Genomic DNA, 27,141 nt, shown 5'->3' on the forward strand with positions numbered 1-27,141 from the left:
CGACAGCCTTTCTTCACGGCGAAATTTCTGAGCAGATTTATATGAAGCAGCCCAAAGGTTTCATTAAACCAAATGAGGCACATCTAGTGTGCAAGCTGCAGAAAGGACTTTATGGTTTGAAGCAAGCAGCGAGGGCTTGGAACCAGAAACTCCATGAGATGCTGGTGCAGCTTGGGTACAAGCAAGGGACTGCTGATAAGTGCTTGTACACCAAACAAAGGAATGGACAGTTTTCGTACATTTTAGCCTTTGTTGACGACCTTTTAATTTCTACGTCAAATGAGAAAGACTATAAAGACATAGTCAAACACCTCAACAGGGAAGTAGAGGTCAAGGAACTTGGAAAAGTGAAATACTACTTGGGAATTCAAGTTGAGAGAGAAGAGGATGGATCGTTCTTACTCAGCCAAAGGCAAAAGATAACTGAACTGATTGAAAGCATGCAGATGCAGGACGCACACCCAGTTGCGACACCGATGGCCACAGACTTCTTGAAGAATCAACAAGGTTCGAAGTTGCTGCCAAACAACACGCAATACAGGTCAGCGGTCGGCAAACTTTTGTATTTGGTTACCACATGCAGACCTGACCTGGCAAGTGCAGTGGGGATCCTAAGTAGGAAAGTAAGTTGTCCCACTGAGCATGATTGGGCTGGAGTTAAGAGGGTTGTTCGTTATCTAAAGGGAACCATGGACTGTAAATTAAAACTGCCAGCTGTCAGAGACCCTAAACTGCTTGGGTACACTGATGCGGATTGGGCTGGGGACAATAAGGATTATAAATCCACAAGTGGCTATGTTTTTATGTATGGGGACGGAGCTATTGCATGGGGCAGCTATAAACAGAAATGTGTAGCTTTATCGTCCACAGAATCTGAGTACATTGCGGCTTCGGAAGCTTGCAGAGAGATCCCCTGGCTGGATCAGCTCCTGAAGGACTTTGGCGTGCCAAGAACGGGACCTGTCAGCTTGATGGAGGACAATCAGAGCAGTATGAAGCTGACACAAAGTGAAAAGTTCCTTGCACGCACCAAACACATTGGGGTCAGGTACCACTACATACGCCAGGTGATCGAGGATGGACTTGTTGAAATGTGTTACTGCAACACTGACCAGATGACTGCAGATGTCCTAACAAAGCCCCTGCCAAGAGAGAAGTTCCAGGATCTTCGTGGCAAGCTGGGACTCTTGGGTGGTTGATTAAAGTTATTTATGTATGTTTTTGTGTATGTTGTGAATTGCCTGAGAAGGGGTTTGTGGGATGCAAAGGGTTAAGTGCAGTCAAGTCACAACAATCCCTAGATAGTCCACTTGGAGGACTGAGGAGGAGGATATGACTAAGCGTAGTTTCCTCTTCCTTCACATGCAAATGAGTTGAGGAAGTGGCAGATAAATCCTGAAGGAAACAGCCATTTTTCCCTCTCTTGGACCAGACCTCTTGGACTACACACATCTTAGTGAGTCTCTCCCTCAAGGCCTCCAGCCTAGAGAGAGAGATGAGATGGAGTCTCACTTCTTATAAGTGAACTTCACAATGTATATATTACCTTTTAACTAAGCAAGTCTACCTCTTGAGTGTGCTGTACCTCGAGATGCTTGTAAGTAAACATCTTTTATACTTTTAAGAGCATTGTGTTGTGTCTTTTCTTTTAAGAGGGAAAAAGGGGAAATACCAGGAAAATACACTTTATTTTAGTGGCTTAAATCAAGCCTGCGCAAACGTTCTTCTGCTGTGTATTTTGCAAAAGGGGAATGTTTTACTCTGCTAAAGTTTTGTGCTTGCTAGCGCAAGCGGGGATAGGATATATTAAACAATATCTCCTCATCCACATTCCTGAACATTCCCACAACTTTCTCCGCTCTGGCCAAACCCCAATCTGTGACAGTATTCACCACCACCACCACCACCACAAAAAGCTATGCTAGGCTTGTCTGGTTAGCTTAAAATGTCTCCTGCAGAAGCTGCCTCACCCCATATCAGACCGGGGGACCACGGTGTCCCACCTCTGAGGCACGCACACAAAAGCTGTCCCATCTGAGCCCAACCCGGCCATCTTTCTCTCTCCCACCCCCAGCCCCCCAGCCCTGTCTGGGTTCAGGTTGCCCTGTCCTCCCTCAGGCCTCCCCTGCCAGGGAAGAGAAGCCGGAGTGACAGATTAGCCTTGTTAGTGGGATTCCCGCAGAGGGGACACAGACCAGTGACAGCTGGCGCTGGGGACGCTCCCAGGCCGGGAAGGGAGCCTCCTCGCCCACACCCACCCCAAATCCCAGAGCCTGCGCCAGACGCAGCCCACAGTGGCATGGGAAGGGCAGATGAAAGAGGCCGGCGGCGTACACCCAGGCCAGCCTCTTTATTCATATTGAGGAGGGGTCTCCTAAGAATAGCCAACTTCTCTCAGGGCAGAGGAAAAAGCAAAGGGTCGGGGGATTTGCAAAAGCAAGCAATGAGGCCCTAATATTATCAGTTGCGCCAGACATTTAGAGCACACTGCCTCCCCTTTAAGAATCCTTGGGAACTGTAATTCATCCTTCACATATACAATTCCCAGTAACCTTAAGAAACTACAGTTCCCTAGATTCTTGGTGGGGTTTTATGTGTGTTTAAAGGCTTTACGTGTGTGTCGATTCTGCTCCAAATGTACAGCCTCCGTCTCCTGCATCATTCCACCAAGCAGAATTTTTACCACTGCCAACGTGTAGTAAAATGTGGGGTGAATTTTTTGTCTGCTATTACAATTTGATCCCACTTTCACTCCAAGGAGTTCAGGGCGGTCACTGCACATTGTTCCCCAACCCTCCACTCTGGCAGCACACACAATTTGATCCTCACAACAACCTTGTGAGGTAGGTTTCGTGACTGAGGAAGGATTTGAACCTGGGTCTTGTCATTTCTCGTTTGGCACTCTAGCTCAGCTTTCCCCAACCAAGCGCCCTCCAGCTGTTTGGGACTACAGTTTCCCATCCTGACGGGAGTTTTAGCCCAAACTGTCTGGAGGCCATCATGCTGGGAAAAGCTGCTTTAATCGCTATGCCACACTGCCTCTCAATGAGCCCCAAATGCCTCGGCTAGCTCCTACAACCCTCTTTTCCCAAACTCTGAAAGTTCCTAATCCCTCCTGCCCTGATCTCTGTCCAGCCAACTCCAGCCAAGCTTTTACCACCTTTTATGGACTCTCCAGATAACCATCCTATCCGCAAGAAAACAGGAAGTTTTTTTCCTCTCCGCCTCCAAGCACATTTTCAAAACCGGAGCCAAAACAGATTGAAATGCACTTGGGCAAGAAATCCCGCCCTCACCAGAACAAACAAAACCGCAGCTCTAACACACTTTTTGCTCAGTGAAGACAGAGCTCCTGAAGCGTGAACCTTTCGTAAAAATAATGGATCTCCCAGAAGTGGGAAGAAGAGAACCCGGGAGTCCTACCTTCCAACTTGACGGCAGTTTTGCAAAAAATAAAAAATGATGTGATCATTAATTCCTGCCCTGATGCGGACAGGATTCACACCTTGGACCCTACAACTCTCTTCCCAAAAATAGGGAAAGAAACCAGGGGCCTCAGTTGCAAAAATTTATATATATAAAATTAAACTTTATTGCATTGCACATTAAAAATACATTCACAATCACATCAAAAAGAATACGCAAAGGAAACAAAAAACAAAAAAAACAAAAAAACAACGAAAAAGAATCACACAAAATCACGCATTTACACAAAAAAATAGAAATAAAAATCGTCATAAACATAATCTTAATCACAAATTAACTCAGTTGCAAATCTTGACCTTCTTCCTCCCCACCTAAACTCATCCCCTACAGCAGGGATAGCGAACTAGGTACTTTTCACGTGTTTCTGAACTACAATTCCCATCATTCCTGACCACTGGGCATGCTGGTTGGTTGGTGCCGCTGGGAATTAGAATCGAAACAATATAATGACAGGTTGCAAGTGTCCCAAGTCTGCTCTGCTGAGAGCCATGGAAGTGATGCAATAATCCAGACACATCATCCCTCTCTTCGACATACTAACCTGCGTCCAAAAGAGCGGTTTTCTTTTAACTAAAGTTTCCAAAGCCAGGTCAGCTCCCCGCCTCGTCCCCCCCCCCTTTCTTGTCAGTGCCAAATTACACAGGACATGCAAAAGTGTGTTACTGCAGCTTGAAAGCTCTTTCCAAAAGAAAAGGGGGGGGATCTTTGGAAGAAGCAATTGGGAGCGGAGCAGCAGCAAGTGGAAAGAATCATAGAATTGTAGAGGTGGAAGGGACCCTGAGGATCATCCAGTCCAACCCCCTGCAATGCAGGAATATGCAGCTGTCCCATACGGTGATTGAACCTGCAACCTTGGCATTATCAACACCACATACTAATCAACTGAGCTGTCCGGGCAGGTTCAAGGTTTTCCTATACCTACACCCCTAAAGCGGGCTTTTCTCTTCCGTCTCTCAGGCCACGGTCTCGTAAATGGACATGCAATCAGGCCCCAGACTTCATAGCCAGAACTGCATATTCCTTGACTGCATGGTATAGGGGCTAAAATATTTTGAAATGGCGACATAATGCAGCAGCTTAAAAAATAAATAAATCAGGGGAAAGGCAGGCTTGTGCTTCCATGTGTGCGGGCAGAGCCCAACAAAGTCTTAAAAGCTGGGGAAGGGGCTGATCAGGATCTCTAGGGAGCAGGGATTTATGGTGCTGTGAGGTTAGTTCCTTGTCGATCCTCAAGTCTAGGAGATTCGATCTGTGATGCACAACAGCTGACAATGCGTTTTGCTTCATTTATGCCAGTACCAGAATCCACTTTGCTTGGGTGCAGAATGCGGTGCCTCTTTCACTCCCCAGTATCGATTATCCCCAGCCTCTTTCTGTTCTTATGGCTGTTATTTATCTATTTATTCCATTTGCCAGTCCACGTTATACAACTGAAAAGCTTCGAAAGCGGCTTGGCACAACAAAACACGCCGGAGCAATTTAAAAGCTGAGAAACGAAAAAGTCAACGAGAATACAAAATACGAAATTAAATCCATCAACCACTTCTACCCACCCCATTAAAAAGATGCAACATTAATGTACCAAAGGCATTATCAGGGGAAAGCAGAAAGGTCTTAGCCTGCTGCCTAAAATGTGACAAAGGGTTTATCTCTGGGGAACTGATTTTGCACTAAAGAGCTGATTTTCAGGGGGAAGAGGTGGGGTTTTATATGCTAACAACACACTGAATTTGGCCTGGTAGCAGATCAGCAACCAGCGCAGCTCTCTTAACTGAGTGAATATATGCTCACGGCCTCACTCCTGTCAGCACTCATACTGCAGCCTTCTGCTGCTGCACTTAAAAACATAGAATCATAGAGTTGGAAGGGACCCTGAGGGTCATCTAGTCCAACCCCCTGCAATGCAGGGATCTCAACTAAAGCATCCATGACAGATGACCATCCAACCTCTGCTTAAAAACCTCCAAGGAAGGAGAGCCCACAACCTCCCGAGGGAATCCGTTCCACTGTCTTAACAGCTTCGGCTGCCAGAAAGTTCTTCCTATTGTTGAGTCGGAATATCCTTTCTTGTAACTTGATCCCGTTGCTTTGGGTCCTACCCTCCAGAGCAGGAAAAAACAAGCTCGCTCCATCCTCCAGGTGACAGCCCTCAGGTGGGGCACACAGAGAAGGGCCTCCGACTAAAGGTTTGGGTTGGTTCATATGAGGAAAGAGGGTGGACCTGCGTCACAAATGACTTTAGAGATCAAAAGCAGCGCTTTGGACTGAGCCCAGAAACTAATCGATAGCCACAGCAGAGCAACAGATCCCATGATAAACAAGGAGACAGTCAGAAGGGAACTACTCTTCTTTGCCAATGCATAGCCCCATGACCTACACCTCTGTAGTGTTAAGCGCAGAACGAAAGCAGACTCTCTCCAAAGCAAAGAGAAAAAAAATCTGGGTGGCTTGGACGCTTGCCAATGAACATTAATCTAGTCGCTAAAACATTTATGCCCTGCTTTTCCTGTCCATCAAGCTGCTATCATCCCAAACAAGTCTTTTTTTTGGGGGGGGGGGTGTTGTGCAAAGCTGATAAAGGGGACAGAGACTGGTCAACACCTCTCTGGCCAAGCAGAAGACACTTCCTCAAATTTGGAGGAAGAACAACAACAAGTTGTCACATAAACAAAGCAATGAAGAAACCCTGTTGCTGGAAAATAACAACAGCGGGGAGGAAGCATTTGTTAACAACGACAACGTCACACTCTCCTGCTCTGCGTTAATTAATCCAGAATTACCACCCCAATCACAAACACGGATTAGGACTCCTCCATATTATCTGGCCTTGAAAAGCTTGAAACCATATAATCTGCAGGTTAATCAGCCAATTGGAGGGAAGGCTCCTAATGGATGGGGCTGAGATGGATGGGCATGCTTCGCTTGCGGTTTCTCCGAGCCTTCTTGGCTGCGGCGTCTTAATGCATTAGGGGAATGAAAGAGAGACCGTAAAGATGACTCGGCTTCCAAACAGGGAGCTGCTGCAGAAGATTTAGTTAAATTGCAACATGTAATTCCTCCAGATTTTCCTAGCCAGTCACTTACTGTACACGCAGATATATTAAAGTTGCAAGGGTGGTGTGGGGGAAGCCACTGCAATGAGTCCCATCAGGCAAGAGCTCGGCGAAAGGTTTTGAGGGGGTAGCTAGGCTGTTAAACTTAAGAGCGGGGCAGTCACAACTCAATGGTAGGGAGAACAAACTGGCACAGTCCATTTAAATCCCTGGCATCTCCTGTTTACGAGGATCAGGTAGCAGGTGGTGTAGAACAGCTGTCCCCAACCTGGTGCCCTCCAGGAGTTTCGTTTATTCAATCGATCTTCCCTCCAAGGAATAGGAGTAGTTGTAGTCCAAAATAGTTGGAGGGTGGTGCCAGGTTGAGGAAGGTTGATCTAGAAGACATCTGCCTGACCGTGCAGTAAATCACACCGTGAGTTGGAGTTAACTCTTTATTAGCCAAACAGATCTACACAGGAGTGCTGAGATGGTCTGGCCTACCCTAAGGCAGCTTCTTGGGTTAAGCTGGCTGTTCTGAACATGCACCTTGATATGGTTTCATGTCACAGGAAGAGGAGGGACAGAATGGAGAAACACATAAAGAGAGATGACCCCCCCTCCTACGCATAGCCAGGAGATGTCTACAAGTAGCTGACACGCAGTCACAGCATGAAAAGGCACTTAGGACACAGCTTCTTCAGGCAGGATACATGCGCCATCCATGGGGAGCCCAGCAGCACGCTTATTTATTTACTTAAAATATTGATGTCTCCTCGCCTGTACCTGTTTCTGCTTCTCAGCCTCCCAGAATAGCATACAGAACAATTCTCTCTCTTCCACTCACTCTCTCTCTCTCTCTCTCTCTCTCTCTCTCACACACACACACACGGACCAGACAAACCCCACAAAAATTAAATTCAAACCAGCCACTTAGATAAGAGAGATATCTTGGGGCACGGGGGATAAATATATCATCAACAGTGTTAGAAGCTGAGATATGAAAGCTAGGGGCTAAATGGCACCTTAAACCTAGGTTATGGGCGCAACAAAGGAATGTCTAGGCGTGCTTTTTTATAGGAAGAAAACAAAGCTGAAAATGAATGAACCACAGTTAAAATATTGTGTTTATTTTGCACATGGTCTAGTCCTTCCCCTGCCCACCCCCTAATATTCTTAAGAGAATGTCTCTTCTCCGGTCTTCAGAGAGTAGCTGGAAGTGGGGAGGCAGAAAAAGGTCCTCCTTTCCTTCCACTCTGCACTTTTAATCTGAAATCTTAGGCGCAGTACTGCACCCAGAGCTCAGAAACTGCTCGCGCTGATGATGCTCACAAAATGCGCCTAGAACAATGCGAGTTTCGAACGCTGGTCATCAGCCAACCAGGCCAAAGGCCTGCTGAAACCGTTTGATCTTCAAAAGGAGCTTCTGGAAAGGAAAAAAAAGAAAGAAACACAGGGCAGAAGGAGAAAAGGTGCAGGATTCCAAGGACATATCCTGAGCCCATGCATATGTTTCTATGTCATGCTTCCTAGTGACTTGAGAAGCACAGCTATTTAGTCACGTCTAAAAAGAGCAATTGGGGAGGATCCTGATGAAGTCCTAGAAGTGGATCACACAGACTGTTCTCTCTTTGCAGATCCCCAGAGGGAGGGATCTCCCTTGCTAGCCTTGTGGGTTCCAGGTCATCCCTGGGGAGGGGGGGTGGCGGAGACGAAGGAGTTACTGAGAAAGGGGAGGCTGATTAAACAGTAACAGGTGCCGCTGACCCAGGGAACAGCTGTGGCCTGCCATGAAAAAGGAGCCAGGGACAACCAAGGAATAAAAACAGGGAGGGTGGGGAGGGGGAGAAAGCACGAGGGAGGAGGAGGGGGAACCGAGAGGATGAGCAGCCAAGGACTAATGGGAGCAGAAAGAACGTGGCGTTTCTGCGCCACTGGGATTTGGGCTTGCAAATGCAGCGGTGGGCAGCCAGTTCAAAACTTGGCATCCTGGGATTCTCACTGCCTCCTTTGTTAAAGAAAACTGGCTAGCCCTCGTGGCTGGCGAGAAGCCTTGCAGTATCTGAAGAGGTACCACAGACTCCCGGAGGCAAAGATCAAGAGGCAAACTTCAGTCCCCCTCGCATTGTTTTTTCTTGCCTAGCATCCAACCATGATAACCTGCAGGCTTCCCCCCAGTGTCCCATAGCTGCCTCTCCATCATTTTCCAAATGATGGTGCCTTGAATATCTGGGCCTTTGAAAAGAAAAATGAAGACATACATGTGCATCTTTTTGTGTAAATCGCACAATGCATGATAGGTTTACTTATTTGTTTAATAGGGTTCCTTTTTATATTTTTCCCCACTTTAAAATTGCATCTGCTTAATTTATCCTTGGGCCCTGCATTGGGAGAAAGGTGGAACACACATTAAGGAAATAATAAATAAAAATGTGTGCAAATCAATTGATTTGCACACATTTTTATTTCCAGCTCTACAGAAACCGGATTTCCTTGCCATAAAATTAAGATTTTTATAACAAGAATAATGATAATATGGATTGCCCACGTGGTAGCAGTCTTTGTGACGAAGGCCATGAAAGCCAGGCAAAGATTTCTGGATGACAAAGTAAAGACCCCTTCATTGTCTGTGTAACTCATTGCTGTTTTTTTCCTTCCTGTTTTGTGGGGTGAAGGTTTTATTGGGATAGTATGTAATGAATTTCAATATATTTTTAAATTATTGTCGTGTAGATATTTGTGTAAAGGCTTGGTCCTCATAATAAACGGATATGGTTGGAATAACGATAATATTATGCTTGCACACATACACACACACAGCCTAGAGGCGAAAGAGGGAAAGGCAGCTTGATGTTGTATAAAGAAATCAGATGTGCAGGCAAAGACGCCATGGGTCAGTGTGTCTGGCTGTTAACCAGAAGGTTGGTGGTTCGAGCCCACCCAGGGACAGCTGCATTGCAGGGGGTTGGACTAGATGACCTTTGAGATCCCTCCCAACTTGCCAATACTATGACTCCAAGGAGAAGCAAGAAATCAGTTCTGCAGCTGAAATCAGTTTTGCAGTCCACAGACCCACCCCTCCATTTTTCTGCCCACTCTCTCCCACCACACAAACGTGATCAAGTCTATAATATTACACCAGATCTGGAAACGGGCGAATTCTCAACAGAGGAGCAATTCTCACCATGACATGCCTATCACCTAACAGCGCCAGTTAGGAAGGGTGTCCAGCTTCGGCACAAAAACATATTGAATTGCTCATATTTATTCTTTGGCTAGTTTTCATTTCGGCTGATTTTCTGTTGCAATCGCAGAGTAACTAACAGCAGTTTTTTAAAAAAACTACAAAATCAATTTGTGACATGTTAGCGATCAATAAAACAAGAGAAAGGAGCAGCGTATGAAAGCAGTGCAAATAAAGAGGTCGGTCTGCTAAAAAACTGAACCTGAGAGGCCAGATGCATGTTGGAAGAGAAACATCTTGACTAGATGGCAGAAGGTCAAGGGGGGCTGGATAGACGGCTTGAGATAGCAAGTTCCCTAGTTTACTTAGCAGCAGCTGCTGCACAAAGCAGGCTTAGAAAAGTTCACTTAGCAAGGAGAGGGGAAGTTTGGGGACTCCCTTCCTGACAGCATGTGCACCAAGAAATGCTGGATGCAACTTCCGGCACTGCACTATCAGAACTACAACAGTGTGGTGTAGTGGTTAAGAGCGGTAGACTCGTAATCTGGGGAACCGGGTTCGCGTCTCTGCTCCTCCACATGCAGCTGCTGGGTGACCTTGGGCTAGTCACACTTCTCTGAAGTCTCTCAGCCCCACTCACCTCACAGAGTGTTTGTTGTGGGGGAGGAAGGGAAAGGAGAATGTTAGCCGCTTTGAGACTCCTTTGGGTAGTGATAAAGTGGGATATCAAACCCAAACTCTTCTTCTGATGTGGTGTTAGAAATTAGCCAATTTGCTACTGGTGCTAGTCCAATTGCGACCACGTGGAGATCTCTGGGTGCCAGGTTGGTGACTGACATCTCCATCTGGCTGGCCCCTCCGCCTACCTTAAGCAGGTAAGCAGAAGAGCTTATTCATTGCATTTATCGCCCACCCTTTTCTCCAAGGGGTACATTGTTTGTCCCTCTCCTCGGTTAATCCCCCACAATGACCCTGCGATGCAGGTTAAGAGGCTGTGACTGACTCCTCGAGAGTCATGACTGAGTGGGAATTTGAACGCTGATCTCCCAGGTCAGAGTCCGACACTCTAACCACTACCCCACATTGCCTTCCGAGAGCCCTTCTGCTACGGGGCAGCTCTATAAACCAAGTAGTTAAATAAATAGGGAGAAAGCAACATGTCACGTAAAGAAGGATCTGAAATATTTTTCCCGAAACTTGAATTTGTTTTATCCCGGGTTGTTTTATTTGATGTTTAATGTGTTCTAAATTTCAGCGCCTGGCTGGTTTCTCTTCCTCTGTGTGGCATAAGCACAATTCTGCAAAGCAGATTCTGTAAACTCAGGGGAGCGGGGATTAAGATTTACTGAATGTGTACAATGTACACAGGTTGCAGAATTCAGCTCATCTTCTTACAGAATCTGAATTGCCTCGGAAGAGCTTTTGCTTTTTTAAAAATCGAGCGCAGAACATGCACACCCACGGCAAACGTCCCCTGTGGCACATACCTAAGCGTGTTTCTAAGCACATGTAGTGACATGCGTGTCTGCACCACAGACTCTCCTGCGGTTTGCATGCGCACACAAAGTCCCGTGGCGCAGCTTTCCCGCAGATCCAGGGCACGCCAGGTAGCATGCATGCGCACGGGTTCCTGCTATGTTCAGCACATGAATTCCAGAGGGTGGGAGCAAGGGGGCTGGAATCCGGCAAAGTTCCTTTGCTCTTCAGCGTCACGTTCAGAGCCAACGACAGCGAGGGACGCTTTCCTTCCCAGCTCCCACAGACCAAATGCCCAGCTATGAATAGCTCCATCCCAGAGCTGCCTGGGGGGACCAGCCCCAAATCCCCAGAGGAACTAAAAAAAGCCCCAGGGTCTAGAAATAACCACAAGCTGGTGCTAGAGCAAGGACTTTCTGAGCTTTCTCCCCCCACCCCACCCCACCCCACGCTGCCGTGCCAGTCTAAGGATGAAAGGGAAGGCGGTGCTGCTGGGCACATTGTTTATCTCCCTGGCTCCCAGGGCAGCGATGAGAGCAAGGCATCGGCTCAGCATCCCAGCCGGGCTGGGGCGCCTGCAGACGTGCTTAATGAAGCCAGCTAATTAACATGGGGGAGAACTGGAGTTTGCCTGGTGTGGGAGCTGCCAAATAGAGCAAAGGAAGAGGGAACTTTCAGGAATCTGAGAGAAGAAGGAGGAGCAAGGAGAAGGGGCGCTCCAAGCGAAAAAAATCAAAGCCAGAACTCCTGGGTTCTTTCCCCAGCTCTGAGAAGACAACAGAATCCACGTGGGTGAAAGCAGGCAACCCTTGAGGAAGGACTTTGTGTCAGCTCTCGCCCAAATATTTCTGTGCAGTGGCTTCAGACCGCTTATCAACCATGGCTCCAGAAACCTTGCAAAACCTGCTAGCTATGGATAATCAGTGGAAAGATAAAGACACTCTGCACATGCTCAGAGATGCCAGCCTCCACATTTAGCCTTGGCGTTTTAAAATAAAAGGTTACGGGCTCAATTTCTAGCACAGCCTTTAGACCAGGCATCCCCAAACTTCGGCCCTCCAGATGTTTTAGACTACAATTCCCATCTTCCCCGATCACTGGTCCTGTTAGCTAGGGATCATGGGAGTTGTAGGCCAAAACATCTGGAGGGCCGCAGTTTGGGGATGCCTGCTTTAGACCATAGGTCTGGGAACAGGATTTCCAGGACTCTGGGATTCCCTGCAACAGCATGGCAACATAGAAGAAGCAGAACACAAAGCCCAGCGCGCACACAAAAGCACTCCAGAAGTCAAAATCCAGAAGTCAAGTGTCCGTTCTGACCGAGTTTATCAGGCAATCTTTGTCCAGGTTCTGCCATGGACGCACATGTGTGTGTTTGGAGGGGGGAACCACGCGCATTAATTTCTAGCCTGCGATTTGAAGAGAAGTTTACACGCTTGGTCAGATAAACACAATGCGGCGAAGAGGATGGACGGGCGAAGAAGGAGTCAGGCAGAGCGAGAGAAATGGAGGGGGGAGAGAGAGAGAAATAGAGAGAGAAACGGGTATCGGGAAGGGAGAGGCAGAGATAGACAGTGGGGAACGAAAACAGGCCTTGCCCCAGGGAGGGAGGAAGCCGGGCAGGTGCCGAGCAATGAAAGGCGTTCCTTGTGGGATGGAACAGGCCTCAACACACCTGAAACCACAGAAGCCGCCGCATAAAGGGGCTTTGAGAGGCCTTGATGGGAAAGGCAGGGGAACAAAGCAGAGGACGGTTGCCAAGGGAATAGGGGACGGGGCGCTGCCCCCTTAGGTACGCCTAAGGAAGGCAGCCCGGCATTGCAGCCCAGCCCCCAGCCACTGCTCTGGGCTCTGAGGGCCCCTTGAAGTGGCCAGACCGGTTGTCTTCCCTCTCTCTGGCTCAGGGATATAAGAGATGTTATCAGGGAATCAGGCCGAGGGGGAGAAGGTGGAGGAAGAGGGCCCAGAGCTGGCAGCATGGCACTGTGAGTGCCACGGCTGGCACACAAGAGCGGCATATATTCTGTCACGGGCACTGCTTAGCCACCTCCTGGCAGGCACATTCTCTCTCCGGCAGGGGAGAGCGTTTGTGCGGATATGAAGCAAGCAGGCAGGATTTGGAAAAGGAGCGAGAGGTGCCCCCGAACGGACAAAAACGTAGCCCTGTCGTCGTGGGAGCCATGACAGGCCTGTGGCACCCAGTCGAGCCCCAGGCTTCTTTGGGTGCGAGGGTGAGCCCACAAGGCAAGCTCTTTGTGTGGAAGAACCGCCACGGCAGCCTGACCCCTCGCTGCCACATACAGGCCCATGCACACCATGTTTAAAGGGCTTTAAGTAGCCGTGTGTTCCCCCCCCAAAGGATTCTGGGAGTTGCCCTTTGTTATGGCTTGTTCCCTTCACAGAGCTAGAGTTCCCAAAGTTCCCTGTGTAGAGGGATTGACGGTTTAAACCTCTGGGAATTGTAGCTCTGGGAGGGGAACAGGGGTTCTCCTGACAACTCCTGGTGCCCCTAACAAACTGCAGCTCCCAGAGTTTAAAGTGGTATCAAAGCGCTTTAAACGCATGGTGTGAGTGTGGCCTTGCATGCACACTGCTTGCAACTCCCAGCAGGACACAGAACACGGTGTGCTCCATGCAGAGGCAATTATTTCTAACATCCTTCATGTCACTTGTTGTGGGAAGCTGCTCCAAGTCTTGTTTCCCTACGCAGTGAGCCAAGGCAATTTTCACACCTCAAATGTCACACACACACACACACACAGAGAGAGAGAGAGAGAGCAGGCTCACACCGGTCTCATTCACAATGCCCTGAGGCTGAGCCAGAAAGAGGCATCTCACAGAATCCAAGCACCACCATCTCCCCAGGCAGAGATCTGTCAGCGTGGTATCAGACTCCTAACTTTCCATCCTCTTGAGAACCAAAATAGACATGGAGGCTGGAGTTCTATGCACATTTACCTGGGAATATGTTTCACTGAGCGCAGGGAGCTTACTTCAGAACAAACTGGGCTGCAAATCTCATTTTCTTTCTCCACCCTTTTCTTCCAAACTACAGTGGAACCTCGGTTTATGAACACCTCGGTTTATGAATTTTCGGTTTATGAACGCCACGGACCCATCTGGAATGGATTAATTCATTTTCCATTACTTTCAATGGGAAAGTTTGCTTCAGTTTATGAACAGACTTCCGGAACCAATTACACCCATGCTTTAGTTTATGAACGCTTCAGTTTAAGTACTCCGCGGACCCGTCTGGAACGGATTAATCCACTTTCCATTACTTTCAATGGGAAAGTTCGCTTCAGTTTATGAACGCTTACTCCGCGGACCGTCTGGAACGGATTAATTCACTTTCCATTACTTTCAATGGGAAAGTTCGCTTCAGTTTATGAACGCTTCAGTTTATGAACAGACTTCCGGAACCAATTGTGTTCATAAACCGAGGTACCACTGTATAGGTGAGGAGAGGCACTGGTCAGAAGACAGAGTGACTGAAGTGTGGGGTTAGGGGTAAGGAGAGCAGCTACTTCTAAAAAGGAGAAGCAGCATAAAGAAAGCAACAAAATAGCTACCATACTGAGAAGTCAATTGCAAGCTAGTCCCTCCTTCAACTCTTACTTTTTTCTCCACATCCATGAGGACTAGAAACTCAGTTTAAAAAAAAAACAGAAATTCCCACAACAATGTATGTTTTATCATTTATTTATGCTGCCTTCCCATAAGAATGTTAGGAATCCACAACACAGTTCAAACACACCCACTAAAACCGTCATAAAAACGCAACGGCGTAAAAACGACCCAGCAGTTGAGCAGAAGTATAAACTGCAGACTTAGAAAATTAAGCAGCAGGAGCAAAAACAACTGTCTGCCTCGTCAAGGGCTCAAGGCTTCTTCCACGATGCTACACGCACCGCAGTCGAGGAGCCCGTTTAGACTTGTATGAGTGCACCGCTGGAGAACACGACACCCGATGTCATGGTGGCCTTTCTGCATCATGGTTTTGAGCTTTGCAGTTTCTTTATTCTCCTCCCTTTATCCTGCCCCTCATCACCATTAACAAGGACAGGGAGCCCTGCATCTGCAAGAAATCAAATCTCCTTACCTCTTTAACCACCTCAATTCACCAAGTGGGGACTTATTAGGGCAGATATATGGCCACATGGGGAGCTGGCCATCTGCACTGCTTCTACACAGGAGCTGGGGATGATTTTACAGCACATCTGCACCCCATTAGTAATCAGGGGACAAGATAAAACCCTCCTCCCCATCTCTGTCCATACCGCTCCTTGATGACTAGCAGAGTGCAAGGAGATTTATAATGGCCATCACAAGCAACTAATACATTTTAAGCATATAGCATTGCATTTGGAACTCTTAGTTAATGCCTCCCGTTTTATACAGTTCAATAAGATATTTGTTTAAAAAACTATATATTTATGTAATATGTAATAACTATCCTACTTTTCAGCTACACCACCAAGGCAGCATGCATTAATAAAAAAAACACACTTAAAATGCAGCCTTAAATCGAAGAGGCAGTTGCCGATATTAATTTAAACAGAAGTAAATGAAATTCCTTATCTCGGGCCCTTGTCATTTGAAGCTGCGAACGCAGATAGAGAAACCAGGAATTATGCCAAGTACACATTATGCCACCCAGGGCGTGGCTGCCAGCTAGCTGCCGCACATCAAATTTAAGGTGCGTGTTCTGACCTATAAAGCTTCGAAAGAGTTTGGGACCAGGCTCTCTCCAATACCACCTTTCCCAACGCAGCTCAGGGTGATCTACCGATATGAGTGAAGCCCTCCAGACCGGACCCCCGTTTCCTGAAGCCTGGTTGGCCTTATCTGTGGTGGCACCCGTTTTGCAGATGAGCTACCAATGGAAATCAGCAGAGCAGTGGCAGTGAGCTGCTTTCGCAGGCAGTTAAAGACCTTTCTGTTTATCCTGGCATTTGCTATTGATATTGACTTCTTTGCCCTCCTTTTTTTAATGTTCTGGCTGCTGTGGTTGCTGAAATTGTACCTGGAGAGGCTTTAATTGCTGTAATTTATTGATTTCCATGGCTCTTACGTACACAAAAAGGGTAAAAATCTTTGGAGGAGGAGGAGGAGGATATGCCTAAAGATGCGCTGCGTGAGAACTGAAATCTCAGCCAAGATTCAATTCTGGAACATGGTGGCGATGGTTGTTGTGAGCATGTGCAGAGGGATTTCTTTCTCTCTCTTTTTCCCTCCTCACCAGTCAGGAAACCAGGAGAGCCACCCTGATCTCATACTTCTGGGCCTGGAGAAAAGATTTCAAGATTATGAAGGATGCCCAAGTTGAGCTCGCCAGGATCAGATGAATTAAGCACTTTACAAAATGGGTTTTTAAAGGGGCCTGCCATAAAAGAGGCTTACCAACTAGTAATAGGATATGTGGTTTTCACAGGGGCTCAACTCTTAGAACACCTCCTTTTATAAAGGGTGCTCTGGATGGGAAGGTTTCAAGTGGGTGGACTAGTGGGAAACCTTCTCCAGCCCCGCCCCACCCACCCCAAAATCCTCTCCCAAGATGCTTGCTGTTGCCTCTGCCTCTGGGGTGAGGCAGAGCTGCCTTGGAGCAGCAATCTCAGCCACTGCTCGGAGGGGTAAAGGGAGTGGTTCTTGAAGAGCCCAGGAGGCTGGGAAAAGCTAACTCAGGGGACCAGGAATGCAAAGAGGCTGGGGCTGAGCAAACAACGAGCTGGGTCATGTTTGGGTAAGAGCATCCCTCCCAGTACTCCAAGCTGGGGGAAGGGGACTGGGGGAGACTTACAACTGAGTTACACCTTCTCCTCCTCCTCCTCCTCCTCCCGACTCTTCTGGGCACCCCTGTCTCATTCCAGCAGAGCCCTCCACACCCAACCCAGCACCATTCCGACATCCGCCTCCCTAAGAGCAGATTGTATAAACATCCTCCCCTGTGTGCCAGCCTCTGGCATCTACAAAATCCAGCGGAGGGGGTAATGATTCAGGGGGTGTTGGCAGGGTGGGGCAAAACCCAGTGTCCTGAGAGAAAGGGGCCCCCAAAACGAATTGAAAGGGAGTGGGAGAAGAAAGTGTACTCGAGGGGTAATTTTGAACCCAAGCGAAAAGGCTCTGCAGAGCTTGTTTTCTGAATCTCGGGCTAGATCCATTCTTTGCTACAGTTCCAATGAGGAGGACTGAAAGCTGGGTTGTAGCTATTGGTGTGTTTTTTTAAGTAGCAAGAATTAGAGGTGCTGGATCTCACCCCCGTGTAAAAGCCACACCCTCTGAGCTCAGTGTCCTAATCCCAAATATGTAAAGATGGGCTGAGCCGCAGTTCCTTAGATATTTTTAAAAACTCTGCACACGCCCAGAGGCACTCTTTTGTATTAATTCTCATGCTCCAGAGAGCACTCAGCCTTAGCACTCGAAACAGCTTTTTTTTTTTGAGATGATAAGGACTAAACACCCTTCATAATCCAGGTGGTTAAGGAAAGGCTGAGGTTTTAAGGGTGGGATTTTTTTAATGCAAGCTTCCTACAACAAGCGAGCAAGAACGTGCACAGAACCAGGCTTCAGGATTTATTCCAGGGTAAATTAGCCTGGAATAAAATAGCACCATCTGGTGTGTGCGGACGAAAACAGGTGCGTCTGAGTCCAGGATGGCACCCTTCTCCACAGCTCCTCTTCTGTATTTGACGGGGGGGGGAGTGGAGGGGGGGAAGGAACTCGCACATTATTTTTCCTCCTTTAATTACGTTCCAAATCACCTCACCCTGCCCATGAGTCACTTAAGAACGGTCAAGTCACCGCTGAGCAAGAAAAAATGCCAGGAAATGAGGGTCGATGATGCCAAGAGATGGGGAGGATATGAGTGGGGGGGGAGCAGGGAACAGCAGCAGTCCTGGGGCAGCAAGGAGGGACTGGGAAGGTGGAAGCGCAGGGAGCTGGGCGGTGGGGAGAGAAAGAAGGGGGGGTCACACGCTTTATGTTGCAGTGACCCCAAGGGGACCCTCAATCTTGCCAAGGGGCTCCGTAGCATGTTAATTGGAGAGGTGGTGCAGAATGCGGGTGGTGTCAGAGGGCAGGATGGAGAAGAGATGGGATCTTTGGCTGCTTCCCACCAGGAGACGCTTACACCCATACTTTTCTAAGTACTAAGCTGAATTCCTAGCAAAGAGACACCAATCCAGTAACACAGAAAACTATTCCCAGTCCCTGCACCCCACCCACCCTGATCTACTAGGTCCCCCCCCTCCTCTCCACCTCCCCTAGAACTGAACCTGGCCGCCGCCAACCCCACCACCCCGCCCCATTCATTTTTGGCTCTCTCCCCCTTAGGATTGGAGAAGAGAACGAATGGCGCCTTTCCTGGTCCCGAAAGGTGGTTGGCTAAAGGGAACGGGTAGAAAAGAAGGATCATCTGCCACAAAAAGGCAAGGCACTGAGAAAGAAAGAAAGAAACCCTCCTGCAGGGCGAGGTGGCAGGCTGGCTGCTCGCAAAAGGGGTGGGGGTGGGCAGATCGCAGGTGCAAAGCGACCCCCACTCCCACCCCTCTCGCCGCCGCCTCCAAATTTTTCCTCCCGCGGACGCGTAAAAGTTGCCAGAAACTTGGGAAGGGAGGGGCTTGCGGAGAAGAGCAGGTGGATCCGACGCTTAAACCCGCGGAGGGGGAGGCAGAAAGACCGGGGAAGGTTCCTTGGCGGGCAAAGAGGTGTTTTGGGAAAGGGGGGTGGCCGAAAGCGTATTGAGATCCCGGGCGAGCTGCGCTCCCATTCCCGGCGGCAGCGGCCGCGCTCGGTCTCTTTCTTCCCACCCCGGGGCGCGCGCGTCCGACTCCGGGCTCCCGATTTCCCTTTCCATTCCCCGCCGGCAGAAGCAGCAGCCGCGATCGGGGTCTTCCCTGGGCCCCTTACCTGAGCAGGCGAGCAGAAAGAGCCCCAGCACGAGGCCGCGCAGAGGGAACGCCGTCGGGGAGCAAGCAGAGCCCATGGTGCGCCTGAGAGGAGCTGCAGCGACCGACTCCGGCACCCCAGTCACTGCCGCCAGCTCGCCCCCTCCGGCCCGGCGAGACGGCCCGCCCCCCGGCCCGCCCCCAGCGGCTCAGCGCCAGCCCCAGTCGGCCCCCCCTCCCCGCGGAAGAGCGAGCGAGGCTCCCTGGCCGGCGGAGGGGAGACGGTCGCCGGCTTGGCGCGCGATCCGATCCACCTCTCCTCGGAAGTAAGCCCTGTTGAATTCAACGGAACTTACTCCCAGGTAAAGGGGGTTGCCGTTACTCCGCCGTCCCGCTTTTCCTCGCCGAGATCCGTCCCCGTCCCCCCATTCCCGCCCCTCTCCAATTTAGATTGCTTTCTAAAAAGAGAGGTGCCGGGTCTCAGCCTTCCTTTGCGCAGGGCTTCGTTGGACCCCGATTTCAGGCCCGGAGCCTCTCTTTTTTGCCAAATAATAATATTAGTTTTCCTATTTTTAAACAAATCAATGCCAAATTAAATCAAATTTAATAAAAAATTCCCAAAATAGTTCCCTCGTCCAAGATGCGTCCCTAGTTTTCCCCTTTGCGGCTTCCAATTACATATTTATCTATAACTCACATTTCATTCCTTATATTCAATTTGCAATTATTTTTTAAATCTGTATTATTTTCCCTTTCCCAATATCCATCAGCTGTCAATTTAACAATTCCTGCTCCTATAGTTACATTGCAATATAACAACAATATCATATTCCCTTAAAATACAAATGAGGTTATACTTCCCCTTGCCTATCCACTTTTAAGCACTGAGATTGAAACCTAGAAATAAGAAGAGAGGACCTCTGAGCAAGTGCAGAGTACCATTCTTTTCTTGATGCATATAGCTGTCACTCAAGCTGATGCTTTCTGTGCTGTAATGAAACACATGGAATCTTATGACAATAAATCTAGTATTTCAGGTGCCAAAGATTCTAGGGGGGAGGGGGCTGCTGCCACTCCAGAAATTAATATTGCTTTATGCAGCCTATTTACCTATCTAAGTATTTTTACCTCCTCTTTTTGCTCAAATGGCTCTCCAAGGCAGCTTGGAATTAAACAACAGCAACAACCCCAAATAGTGAAATACACAGTATATCTGTAACAAAGCAATGGTCATGATAATAATAGCCACAATTTATTTATATACCGGAGTTTCCATAAATACATCTGTGCTCAAAGCAGTTCACATAAGAAACAGTCAAGTAAAAAACTCCAATCACATCCAAAAGTAAAATTAAAAATGGAAGAAAATTGAAAGGCTGTCTAAAATGCATTCATGGCAAGGGTATGAAGAAAACTCAGATCAAACAAGAACTTGGCTCATTTTTTACAGGTGGCTGGGAAGCCATGAAGGGAGGGAAGCCGATCGAGCTTGAGTTCCACACTCCGGGCACCACAACTGAGAAGGCCCTGAGGAACAATCTCGGTCTGGATCAAAGTCTCAGATTTTGCATGCAAGAGGTGAGCAGGTTCAGGCTGGCGGAAGAGGGGGCCCTGTCAAATCGCCTGGTCCCAGACAGTTTTAGAGCTTCATAGCAGCGCTTCAAACTGAACACTGAAGCCAATGCAGATTGAACAGAAGTTTTGCAAACCTCAGTCAATACTCTGGCTGAGGTTTGTGGAAACTTTTCAAAGACCGTCCCCACGCAGATGCAATGTAGTAATCTAATCTGGATGCGATCAAGGCACGAGGGGCAGAGGCCGGGGCTGTTTGTTCCAGTAAAAGGGTACAACAGCTGGCATGTTAACCAGTGCTGTGCAAATTCACTCTTAGACAGTGCCGGATTTACATATAAGCTAAACAAGCTATTGTTTAGGGCCACACTCCCTTGGAAAAAAAGATGTACATTTCCAAAATATAAGATAAAAAACAAATAAAATAAAACCAACATACAGCAACAGTGTTTTGTGTTGTGTAGGCTCCTGTGACGTAAGTCATGGGCCCCACCTGTATTTTACTATTAATATACTTTTTCTTAATTGTATTTCAGTTCAACAATTACTTTGATAAAATGCATATTTTATTATGTGCAAATGCCGTTAGATACCTATTAGGTCCATAAATTACCATATAGCATATATTCACACAAAAAACAGCGACAATTTGTTGTTGACAAAGGACAGGTGGACGTATAAAAGGCCCCATTACCTTCAGTAGCTTACGGTAGGGCCTTGTCAAATCTAAATCCAGCCCTGCTCCTAGACATAGCTGCAACCGGGATGTCCCAAGAGTGGCGCTGGCTCCAGGAGCAAGCCTAGGCTGCAAGCCTGAACTCTTCCAGAAGATGACTTTGTGGTCCTGTCTAGAATCAGCTGCATGCCTAATCCTGAAATGTCTCTCCTGCTCAACAGATATCCCTTCTGCATTGTCCGCTAGATTAAGGCAACGTACACACCAGGCATCTAAAGCAAATTCAAAGCACATGGTCCCCCCCCCTCCCAAAGAATCCTGGGAACTGTAGTTCACCCCTCGCAGAACTACAATTCCCAGCACCCTTCAACTACAGTTCCTAGGATTCTTTGGGGAAATCTGCTAGACGTGATGGCAGCGGTGGACTTTGGGCTCTCAAATTTCAGCGTGGCACTAAAAACTCAGTGCGGCCGCACCGGTCGCACTACCCTAAAATCACCTCTGATGATGGCTGTGCTCTGCCTCCACAGTTTCAGACAGTAATGCTTCTGAATGTCAGTTTCTGGAAACTGCAGGAGGGAAGAGGGCTCTTGTGCTCAGATCCTGCTTGGGGTTTCCCACAGGCATCTGGTTGGCCACTGTGAGAACAGGATGCTGGACTGGATGGGCCATTGGCCTGATCTATCAGGGCTCTTTTTATGCGCATTAAATGTACGGTGTGTACGCAGCCTAAGTCTTGGCTTGTGGGTCCCCATCCAGTCCCGTTCAGGATCTCCACAGCCTTCCTGGACTCAGATGGGAAAGAGTCAGATGTTACCAGCTTACTCTTGCCACCCAACCTCAAATTCCTGCGCAGCCTCTCCCAATTGTTTCATGTAGATGCTAAATAGCATCAGGGACCTTGAAGGACTCTGGCCAAGGAGATGAACAGCAACTCCCCCCACCTTTTGGAATCTTCCCAATTATGCTGGCTAAGTGAGAGAGGAAATACACGGAGTAAAATTATTAATTGGAGGAAGAAGGGAAAAGCCAACTCTCGCACATCTGGGTTTAGAGATAAAGTCTGCCGGAAGACTTGGGCACTTTTTGGTTTTGAAAATAAGCATCTCTCCACTGTATCTCCTGCTATGTGAAAGGTTGTGGGGGGGGGGGGAGCTGGTCTTTAATGATTAAATTAACTTATTGCAAAATAATCCATATAGATCAACCTAGTGGGCACATGGAAAAAAATAGGGGGGTGTTTGCAATGTTTCAGAATAATAAGTTTAGTGATAACGTTCATCCTTGTGATGCTTTCAAGCTGTTGTAAGACTATTTCCCCAAAATGTGTCTTTATTTACTCTACTACTAGATCTAAAATTCACAAAGCTGCAAAAATAATAATGACGAAAATAAGCAGCCCTCTTCCAGGAATCAAGCCTTCTGCGTTCTCAGATGTGTTGATGCATGCCCTGGTCTCTCAGGGGTACAAAAGGCACTCTGCATGTGCTCAGGAGCACAGTTGATTATTACTACTTAATTTCAGCCCTCAACTCTCCACAGCGCTGACTCCAGGCTCCAGCTTGAGCCCCCCTGCACAGATTATCATCAGTCACCAGCTCCACCATTGGCTCCCCACATAATTCACAATCCCGAACTCACCACTGATCCCCACCCTCCAGAGGAGCCGTTTTGTATCCTTAGAGAACCATTTCCCAATGAACTTTTGAGCAAACAGGCGTTGCTATGGGTGGGCATATAGGGCAGAGACTCCCAAATATTTTCTTGAGTGCCCCCAGTGTTTCTTGGTTGGCAATGAATTCAGGAGGAATCAAATTGGATGTGTTCTGGATTGCTGAGCAGGATATTAATTTGGGCGCAATAAAATTAATTTCAGATGGCTTTATCTAGAGATGATTTGGGATAATGAAGGGGGTAAATGAAGGGGAACTGAGCTGATTTTGAGCAGGGTCTTTGGGGAAGTTAATTAGGGAGAAATGAATGAAAGGGGAACTGATTAGAGAGGGTGATTTGGGATGCGGCGCAAATTAATTGAAGTGTTTATCTGGGGTGATTTGGACGGAAGATTAGTTGTGACATCTAAATTATGAATTTGCATTTATACATCTAAATTACCAGAAGGCCAAAACTACAAAGGCTCTTGTAAGAGCGACTACATTAATTAAGGCATCAGCTTTTTGCGGACTTCAGAACCACCATGTCTGATGAAGTCCACAAAAAGCCGATGCCATAATATGTTTGTTAAAATTCCACAAGGCTCTTTTGTCATATACATATATGTACATAGAAAAATATTTACATATAAATCCGCGTATGAAAATGTAAACAAAATTGTTTCTATAGAGCCATGCCTTGACACGGAAGGAAACCCTATAGGTTGCAGAAGTTTCTATGGCACATAGCTCATGCACGGGCACCATTCCCCATCAGGAACAGACCGTTTCCCAAAACTTTCCTGCATCTTGCAGAAAGAAGTTGGCAGTAAGTGGGGTTTTTTCTTTCTGTCAGGGAAACTTATGCATTATTACTAATTTTCTCCTTGAAAAACTCCCCATAGGCTCCCAGAGAATCCAGGGTTGGCCGGCTCTACCATTAGTTAGAGGCTTCTGTTTCCAGGCACCTGAGGTTGGCTGTTATGAGAAAATGGTAGTGATTTAATATATTGCTATTGTATTTTTACTGCTAGAGGGAGGTGCTTATGGGATTTGCTGCCTCAGGGGTCAAAATGGCCCTGGGCATTTGCTGTTCTGCCTCAGACAGCCTCAGACACAAAATGTTTTGGGCTGGTCTGGGTACCCCAGAAAACAATTTTGAAACCTCTGCCCTTCAGCATCCCATATTTATCTTCTCTGGGACATGCCCTCTGTGCTTTTGGAGGCTTAACTTTGCTGCGCCATCCAGTGGTTAAGCCAAAACGTCTTCACAAAATTTGGCCAAGCACAACATTTGGAAACAGAAATCCCAAATGTCAATGTTGCTTTCCCTCACAGCATTGGAAACCTGAGCACCTTAGACTTGTTCATATATATCTTCATTGTTTTCATTATGGCAGGTGCCGTCCAGCCAAAAGTTTCAAAAGGCTAAAAGCAGTCTGATTGGAAACACCATTGCATGTCAGTGATGAAATAACGCTGGACAGCATTGCATGTCAGATATCGTGTACCAAATAATTAAACTGGGTTATCAGTATATTTATTGCCAGCATCAAAGCTTCTGGAAATACTGTATTTGATTAACCAGAGAATGCTAGGGTAATATTGAGCATTAGCGTTTAGAGAATTCTTAGTGAGGAGGCAATTCATTTCCGTTTTAGCCAACAAGGCCCCATGTGTGCTGTAAAAATAAAGCATTATCATGCCACTTTAAGCAGGCATGCCTTCTCCCAAAGAATCCTGGGTATTGTAGTATGTTAAAGGTGCCAAGAGTTGCTAGGAGACCTCACTTCCCAGAGTTCCCTGGGAAGAGAGATTGTTGAACCACAGAACTGCAGCTCTGTGAAGGCAATAGGGGTCAAAAAAGACTCCTGCATTGCAGACTAGATGACTGTGGAGACCCCCTCCCACTTCTATGAAACTCTCAGCACCCTGAACAAACTACAACTCCCAAGAATCAGTGGGGGACAGCATGGTTGTTTAAGGTGCCATGATACTGCTTTAAATTCAGGACACAGATGGGGCCTAAGGCGGGGGGGGGGGCGTTTCAAGGCCCCACATTTGGAGAATTACTGGCATGCAGGAGATTCCTTTTTTTCACAGCCCCCCTGCTGTAAAAACTCCTTTGCACACCCACACGGCCTTGCCCCTGGATCAGCAGCAGTTTAATTGCTGTCCGGATGAATCCTATGGCAAACGGACAGCCCAGCTGTTGCAAGCAGATAGGGCCAGCTCAAGGCTAGCCAGGCAAAACAGGGGGGGGGGAGAGAAGGTTGGGTAAACAAACTAGGCTGAGGACCTGGGAATTCCCTGCATGGTCTTTCTTGCCTGTATTTTCTCTTCCCGGGTGGGGAGAAGGGTGCAATTCACTGTATTTATTCCATTGCATTTGCACCAGGAAGACGGCAGGCAGAGGAGGCTAAAACAGACCCTTCTCCCAGAACCACCATTCGGATCCAAACTGGAGACCTGCTTTGAAGTGAAACAACATCAGAGATCCGATCATGTTTTGGCCGCAAGCCAATCTTCTTCTCCCATCTCGAAGCCGGAGAGGAGACTTACGAAGGCTTTCAGTTGGAGGCCAGGCAGCCAACTCCATAAAGCGCCGTGATGCCACTTTAAACGGCTTCCCCCAGAGAATTCTGGGAGCTGTAGTTTGTTACACGCTACCCGGGCTTGCGCCCCGGGGAGGTCACTTCAGTGCTGCTAATGCAGGGGTTTGACTTCACCCCCGGAGGAGCACTCCATTGTCTCTTGAGACAGGTGCCAACAGACAGACTTCCCCCAAAGGATTCTGGGAGCTGCAGTTTGTCAAGGGTGCTGTGTGTTGTTAGGAGAACCCCGTTCTCCATGCAGAGCTACAGTTCCCAGAGTTCCCTGTGAAGAGGGATTGATTGTTAAACTGCTCGGCGAATTGTAGCTCTGGGAGGGGAACAGGGGTCCCCTAACAACTCCCAGCACCCTTGACAAACTATAACTCCCGGGGGGGAGCCATGACTGTTTAAAGCGGAATCCTAGTGTTTTAAACGCATGATGCGAGCAAGGCCTCAGCCTCTCTGCCAAGATGGTACCCATTGCAGGGGGTTGGACTAGATGACCCATGGGTACCCTTCCAACTCTACAATTCTATTGAACAGTATTCTGTTGCATTTGCACCAGATTCAACAATTCTGTTACTGTACTCCCATCAACAGGAAGCCTGCCAAGTCACTGGGTCACAGTTCCCCCCACTATAGTGAGCTGCATTTTTTCAATTTCCATTTAAATTACAGTACAGCCGTTATTTCTCTATGGGCATCTATAACATAAACCAGCACATGCAGATGTGATGAGAGAATCCTTTGGTATCTTTTCTGGCTGTGGGTAAGTGTTTGCTCAGAGGGTGCTAACCTTGACTGCTGCCCAAATGTTCCCGTTTCCCTTCTTCCTTTTTAATGATAAAAGGGAAATTTCCCTCAGTATTGAAAAGCGTTGTAGCCGGGGGGGGGGGGCATCCTTTAACTTCTTAGGTTTTACATACAATCAATTTAACATTTCAAAGTTTGACTTCCTTCCCGCTCTTCCTGTGGTTCCTTAAATTTGTTTTTTTAAATATCTTCTGCATATCCAAATTCATTTAAGTTGCTCATTTAATTATCTGCTTTAAATATATACTCTTATGAAACTGCAGGTTATTACAATAATCCTGCGAATGTTTTTAATCTGTTTGTAATTTATCCGTAAATATTCAATAAACCATTTCCACTCTTTTATAAAAAAGTTTGTTATCTTGACTTCTTATTCTTACGGTAAGTTTCGCCATTTCTGCATACAGTATTCCATAAGTTTTTTGTATCCATTCTTCCTTTGCTGGGACTTCTGCTTCTTTCCACTTTTGGGTGAGTAGCATTCTTATTCTGTCCCTATAATTCCCCAAAGAAAAGCTTCTGGGTTGTTGCTGTTTTACAAAAGTTATTTTGAGCACCCTTTTCGATTCATTATATATCATTTCCCAGTAAGCTTTAACCTTACTCCAAGACTACCATGTATCTGCTCACTCTTGCCTGCCTGTCTGCCTGTCGCTCTGAGGAGAGGAACTTTTACAAAGTTGTGATTCTCCCAGCTCCTTGCAGTGCAGGAATCCTTTGCTCAATGTGGGGCTCAAACCCACGACCCTGAGATTAAGAGTTTTATGCTC

At 47.4% G+C, this 27,141-nt stretch overlaps 1 protein-coding gene and 1 long non-coding RNA gene across 3 annotated transcripts in view; one reads left to right on the top strand and one right to left on the bottom strand.

Moving 5' to 3' along the window:
* The window catches only part of BCAM (basal cell adhesion molecule (Lutheran blood group)), a 60,681-nt gene extending 41,420 nt beyond the window's left edge, over nucleotides 1-19,261 (bottom strand). For both annotated transcript variants that reach the window (XM_035118038.3, XM_088672664.1), the window contains exon 1: nucleotides 19,087-19,261. In XM_035118038.3, coding sequence (XP_034973929.2) covers nucleotides 19,087-19,162 — 76 coding nt within the window. In that variant the 5' untranslated portion in view covers nucleotides 19,163-19,261. The remainder of the gene's footprint in view (nucleotides 1-19,086) is intronic.
* Nucleotides 19,262-19,296: 35 nt separating this feature from the next.
* On the top strand, nucleotides 19,297-26,723 carry LOC118087935 (uncharacterized). The gene is made up of 4 exons (XR_004692881.3): nucleotides 19,297-19,426; nucleotides 20,515-20,642; nucleotides 23,656-23,793; nucleotides 25,363-26,723. It is a non-coding gene; the product is annotated as an uncharacterized LOC118087935 (long non-coding RNA).
* The last annotated feature ends 418 nt before the right edge of the window (nucleotides 26,724-27,141 follow it).

Source organism: Zootoca vivipara, chromosome 6 (genome assembly GCF_965207765.1).
Source record: "Zootoca vivipara chromosome 6, rZooViv2.hap1.1, whole genome shotgun sequence".
NCBI lineage: Eukaryota > Metazoa > Chordata > Lepidosauria > Squamata > Lacertidae > Zootoca > Zootoca vivipara.